Here is a 6,124-nt window from a genome sequence, read left to right as displayed (position 1 = left end):
GAGTGTAAACAATGATATGGGCCAAAGTGATATTTCAATCCTTTCATTAAAAGGGAGAGAGCTCAATAGTAAAACACTTGTCTAGCATGTGTACTGCAGAACTAGGAAAAAAAAAATAGAGACAAAACTGAGAAGTGAATTTCCCATTTGGAAAGAGTAAATGATCAGTCAGTAGTGTCAATCAGTGCAAATGATTAGTCGTCATAGTTTACCAGGATTCTGTGTTTGGGTAGCAACATGGTTCTATTGACAATCAATTGTGCTCTGCTGGATGTTTAATGCAACATTAACCAAATGACTATAGTGACATCCATCTCTGAGTTCAGTATCTCAACACGTAAGCCTCACATCTTTCATTAAAAATATTTTCAAGCAGTGTATAGAAACTTTTCAAGTGAAACTCATGAACTATTTTTCCCTACCTAATACTGATAAACTAAGGAATATCGTACTCAATATAGGGAATGTACACTTTCAGAAAATTTATTCCAGTGGTTTTATTATTTTATTATTTCCTATTAATACAAAAAAAGTAATATTATATAATTTGAAGTAAAATACATCAAGAAAAAATAAATGTATTCACAATCCCAAATCCAGAAATGACCACTGCTAGCATTTTGACATAGTTCTTTCCAATCTACTTTATCCATTTGTAATCAGTAATACAATTAAAATCGTACCACACAGTTTTTATTATCTCACTTTTTTATTAATATTGTGTTATAATTTCCCATGTTGTTAAATATTATTTAAATCAAGAATTTTAAACTCCACTCTACAAACCAATTGGTTAGATGTATGGTACTATTTTTAAGAGGTAATATATTAACCTTTGAAGAAGCATAGAGGCTTCTTCAGTTTTAAGGCATTATAACATGGAGCAGACATAAAAAGAGTCTAAATTAAATTTCTAGATAAAAATCATATAGATAATGAAAGGACTATTTTACCTAAGTCACTGCATTTGGAGACTCATTACTTTAAAAAGGTGAACATCTCTAAAGGCAGATTTTTAAATGTTCTCCATGTCGCTGGTACCACTTGCTGTGATAGTGTTGAGGAAAATGCCTAAATTTCTGCTATGAGCAGCTTCTGTGATATTGCCTCAGAAATGAGATCTCAGGTAGGTTTTGTCTTCTTACAATAGGGAAGAATCCTCTGGAATAGCTGGCATGCTGAGCGTAAGGGTTCACGTCTGTAGCACCACAGCAGGTAGAGATCTTGATTGTCAGAATCAACTGTGAGTGCTGTATAAAATAGTTAGTTATCACCATGATGTTCATCCACTGGCAAAACAAGAATGATTAGCTGTGAAATGCTTATTCATAATGTAGGTTGCCTCTATGGTCAAAGTAAAGTGGAGAAATAAATGAAACACTAGATAATTTAATAATCAGTATCAATAAACTTGATAAAGATTTTAAAATCCTTTAAATAAATAACCCCAAATTGTTTTTAAAAAACATTTCAAATATTGATTCTATTTAATATTTGGAAAATTCAACAAGACCGTTAGGTTTTAACCTTAGAGTCTATGAACTGCATTAGTGTGTTCTTTTTATTCCACTTTGAATTGAGTTATTAAAGTTTCTAAAATCCAAAACAATCACGTTTTAAAAAATGAGAATAACATGTGCACTACTCAGTGTGTTAGAGTTCAAAGTGTCTGAAAAAGCCTGCATGCAAACCCGCCAATTCAATCTACCTAGTAATTGGCACCATGCAGGGGCTAATCAAAATCTGCAGTGCGATTAAACAAGGCTATCTAGGACAGCAACTAGATAATGGTTACTCTGCTCCTGAAGGAATTAGAAAAACAAATTTAGAACCTTTCCTCTGGTTCCCAGTCAATTCCCCCTGAACAATTATACAAATTGGCATATGACTTTTCGATCCCTCTTCAGTGATTGAATTAGGAGGAGTGCTTGTGTTCTCATTGATAGTTATTTGAAAGAGGGAAACAGCTGTTTGCAACATCCCCTTCCCTTGGGTGCTCCCTAACAAAGACTCAGTGTCCCCAAGAAAGAAGTGTAGGTTACCCTTATTGATTACATGACAGTTTCTATGGGCTTTGCTTTGTTCACAAAGTAAGAAATACCCTCATCAGAAAAAAAAAAAAAAAAAAAAAACCAGAAACTCACCCACTAGAAGATAAATCTTTGTTTCTCACATTTGAAAGCACAGGTTCAGAATGGAAAAAAGATTTAAACCACCAGGTGGATTCTGCCATTTCAGGTAATCCTATCAAATAAACTTTTAATTATTCCATTATCAAATGAATTTGAAAGATTAAAAGTAAAGGAAAATAATGAGAGTAACACTGATAAGAAATAAATTAAGTACCTTGAAGAGTTCTGTCATCTATTAAATTAAGAGAATCAGAGCTAGTTAAGGAACTAACTGAAGAAATACTGGACTCTAGAAAACAAAAATAAAGACAGAAATAAATAACAGGCAAAAAGACATGCACAGCATATCATGTATATACATGTGTGTATATATATTTTTTTTTCTCAAGAAACATAGTTTGAAATCATTGTATCCTGATCATGAAATCACAAGTTGAAAAATTTATGAAATTCTCAACGAAAAAGTTTCTACTAATAAGGTACATTAATTTTCATGGTGGAAAACTCTCACTCTCCATTGATAGAGATGTTGAATTTAAAATATCTTATAAATGTCAAATTCAAAAGCTAAGAATTACAAAATCAAGAATGAATAGCATTGTACTACATAGTAAACATTATAGATGTGTATTTTTAAAATCCCAACATTACCAAATTTAGAAAGTAAGAAATTATTTTATAAGAACATTTTGTTTGTCTTTTAACACTTACATTTTAAAGCAGTTAATCTATTAAAAGAGCAGACTATAAAAATAACTTCTGTTGATAAAGAAACACTCAGTAGACAGGCATAGTTTAAACATTTTTTGTAAAAACAATAAATCATTAGATGTTTCTTATTCTTAAGCTATAAACAATCCTTGAAATGACTTTTTCATAGATTGCTGGCATAGATAATTTTACTAAATGTCAATTTGATTCCGAAATGCTCTTTTCATTTTATGAAATTTCTCAGTCTTCTCAGGATGGTCAAATTTTCTTTTCAGCCATGAATATGTAGGATAGATAGCTAGATTAAAAAATGAGACTGGGTAGATCCATGCTGACCTTTCATCCACTGCAGGGAATGGAAAGTAGAAAATCTTTGAACCCAGACTCATGCTATTCCCTCTTTTCTAAGGCATTAGGTAATATTTTGATCATGCAAAATTATTGATTTTTAATTAATAAGGTATCCTATGAAATCTCAATCAATACAGATGCCGCTTTTTTTTTTTTTTTCTTTTTGATACTGGGGATTGAACTCAGGGGCACTTGACCACTGAGCCACATCCCCAGCTCTATTTGGCATTTTATTTAGGGTCTCACTGAATTGCTTAGTGTCTCGGCTTTTGCTGAAGCTGGCTTTGAACTCATGATCCTCCTGTCTCAGCTTCCTGAGCTGCTGGGATTACAGGCGTGCACCACCGTGCCCGTCCTAGATGTCAAATTTAAAGTGGTATAAATGCCAAATTTAAAAACTTCGGAAGTACAAAATCAAAAATGAACACTATTGTTCTGCCTTAGAAATATTACAGATGCCTATTTTTAAATACTACAAAATTAGAAAGTAAGAAGTTAAACTACACTCATGAAACAAAAGCTGACTTTCACTTGTTTCTAAGAGTTGGAGGCCTTATCAGTGTATCATGGCTAAAGCAAAGAAATGAGCCTGGGCAGCACTAGTTCCAGGAACCACCTATCTTCTGCAGCTGTTCTTTCACTGTCAGCAACACTGTCAGCTCCCTCCCTAAGTTCTGACCATGACGGGCTGGCCAACAGCACCCCACAGTCACGCTTCTCATCACATTCTCCGGGAATATTCTCTAGTGATAATACAACTTACTTCGGTAATACTGATTTTTGGCCAGAAGACATCCAATGGAAGGTACTGATGCCATGGTTTGTTGCTTGAGAGATCCAGAGGCTGAGAGCAGAAATCTGAGGAAAAATGACCAGGAAAAGAGATGTTGATAAATACCATGGAGTTTCCTTTTCCCTTTTTACATGTGAATATTATGTTGCAAAGTAAAATCATTTACCGTGTAATAAATATCTGAAGAAGGATTTTAACAATTGACCCGGAATTGCAATTAAATAGACTGCAATAAACAAAACAAGATGCAATTAACTAGTATATTTAGTTGGAAAAAAAAAAACAAACACCCTACATATTCAACTACAAATGGTGCAAACACAATTTACTCTGTCTAAAACAAATCAAAGGTTCAGGAAAAAAATAAAAGTGTTAACACAGTCATGGTGCAATAACTCACCTATTTGTTTTTTCCAATTTGATCTTCTAAAAATAGGTAGTTTTTAAAGTTTCTTCAGAAAACACACATTCTGAAAGCAGCACCACGGTGACAGTTGATGTGGTCGAGAATCTGTGAGCAACCTTATATTTAGAAGCCCAAGCTGGCTGGTGCCTGAACGATTGGTAATTTGAGATGAGGTGGTACACAGCCAGGCTAAGGCAATGACTGAATGCTCTCTGCCCGTCTCCGCCCTCCAGCAGTTCAAAGGACCTTTGGACTTGTCAGCATTGCATTGTTTCACTGCAGTGATAGGGAAGCATTTGGCCTTTGACCCTGTTTGGGACTCACTCTCTTTAATGTCACATCTTTTAACTAACTGCTGATTTTCTGGAGGTAACTGATGTCCATGTATCTCTTCCACCTTGGATATAATCACATACTCTACCAAAGGCACCAAGCTGGACAAAATTGGGGATGTCCTAGATTGTCTAGCTGCAAAGACTGAACATACATATCCACAGGAGAACAATGAAGAACTCTTCAGATTTGGAGACTTTCCCGGGAAAGAGGTATATACAGTGGAACTGGATAAATGGACAGATAGTTAGAATTCCAGAGGGAATGATAAGACAGAAATCATGGATAATGTAGGGAAATTTATGACATTGTATCTTTATTTATTGAAGCAGAAACTTTTATTCTAATGTTAGAAATTTTCTTATGTCGATAATTTTGTCATCTGATAGTTCCATTCGATTGAAGGATCAAATCAAATCTTGGCTTCCCTTTATAATTGAGGAGTAATCATTTCAATTATTGCTTCAAATTATTTGGTGTTCTTAGTTTTTCTCATGTATTCTTTCTTAAATCAACTTTGGTAATGTATACATTGCTATAAAATCATTGATGGCGGCTACTTTTTCAAATGAATGCTGAACAATCATTGTAGTTTATCCATATGTTTTTTTTAAAATATTGACTATACACACAGAAAAGGGGAAAAGACTTCATTGTCTCATTTACATGTGGAATCTAAATAATATGTATATATTTGACAAACAAATGATTTATCAATAGTCAGAGAAGAGGAGGAAATTGGAAGATGTTGGCCAAAGCATAAAAGGTTGCAATTTTTGTTTTGTAGAGTAAGAGTAGAAATCTAACATTGAACATGAACTATAGTTAATACTACTGTAATGTATTCTGGAAATTTGCCATCAGAGTAGATTCCAGTGCTCTTGTTTCTTTCTTTTTCTCACACACATGTGTTTGTGCACACACACACAAAGGTGCTATTTTTTTTTCAAATATCAATGTGAAAAGATTGATATGGTAACTTGCTTGTCAGTAGTAATAATTTCACTACATACACGTATGTCAAAATACCACATCAGCCTCACACAGTGACACGTACCAGTAATCCCTGAAAACTTGGAAGCCAAGGCAGGAGGACTGTGATTTGGAGGTCAGCCTCTACAACTTAGCATAACCCTGTCTTAAAAATAAAATAATAAGGAAAATGAGCTTGAGGATGTAGTTCAGAGGTAAAGCACCCCTGAGTTTAATCCCCAGTACCATACACACACACAAAAAAAATCATGTCATATACCTTAAATGTATCTAAATGTGCATATGTATATGTAATGAAAACAATTAACATATGTAAAAATGTTACATAAAAATGTTACAGAATGTACATAAAATTATATATAATATAAACAAATACTCCATCTGGATATGTTTATTTAGTTTCCT

General features: G+C 33.7%; 1 protein-coding gene across 3 annotated transcripts; it reads right to left on the bottom strand.

The window, feature by feature from the left end:
• Nucleotides 1-482: 482 nt before the first annotated feature.
• Ppdpfl (pancreatic progenitor cell differentiation and proliferation factor like) lies at nucleotides 483-4,548 on the bottom strand. 3 transcript variants are annotated; one of them, XM_076835687.1, is made up of 6 exons: nucleotides 4,388-4,533; nucleotides 4,154-4,213; nucleotides 3,958-4,052; nucleotides 2,347-2,421; nucleotides 2,145-2,244; nucleotides 483-1,250 (listed from the first exon to the last, which is right to left on the bottom strand). In XM_076835687.1, exons 3-6 carry the CDS (start codon nucleotides 4,010-4,012, stop codon nucleotides 1,238-1,240), a joined length of 243 nt encoding a protein of 80 aa, XP_076691802.1. In that variant the 5' UTR covers nucleotides 4,013-4,052; nucleotides 4,154-4,213; nucleotides 4,388-4,533; the 3' UTR covers nucleotides 483-1,237. The 3 variants fall into 3 exon arrangements, with proteins under 3 accessions (XP_076691802.1, XP_076691803.1, XP_076691804.1); XM_076835688.1 differs by lacking the exon at nucleotides 4,154-4,213 and having other exon boundaries at nucleotides 4,388-4,532; XM_076835689.2 differs by lacking the exon at nucleotides 483-1,250 and having other exon boundaries at nucleotides 2,141-2,244; nucleotides 4,388-4,548.
• Between the last annotated feature and the right edge of the window lie 1,576 nt (nucleotides 4,549-6,124).

Source organism: Callospermophilus lateralis, chromosome 16 (genome assembly GCF_048772815.1).
Source record: "Callospermophilus lateralis isolate mCalLat2 chromosome 16, mCalLat2.hap1, whole genome shotgun sequence".
NCBI classification, from domain to species: Eukaryota; Metazoa; Chordata; class Mammalia; order Rodentia; family Sciuridae; genus Callospermophilus; species Callospermophilus lateralis.
Note: the sequence above shows the minus strand (reverse complement) of the source record. Positions and strands in the feature narration are given on the sequence as shown.

What these genes read in the sequence shown, in the direction of transcription:
- Ppdpfl (XM_076835687.1), bottom strand. Translation starts at nt 4,012, where the DNA reads ATGGCATCAGTACCTTCCATTGGATGTCTTCTGGCCAAAAATCAGTAT. An exon ending in CAAAAATCAGTATTACCGAA is followed by an intron (nt 2,422 to 3,957) that starts GTAAGTTGTATT and finishes TTTGTTTTCTAG; the next exon opens with AGTCCAGTATTTCTTCAGTT. An exon ending in AGATGACAGAACTCTTCAAG is followed by an intron (nt 2,245 to 2,346) that starts GTACTTAATTTA and finishes TTTATTTGATAG; the next exon opens with GATTACCTGAAATGGCAGAA.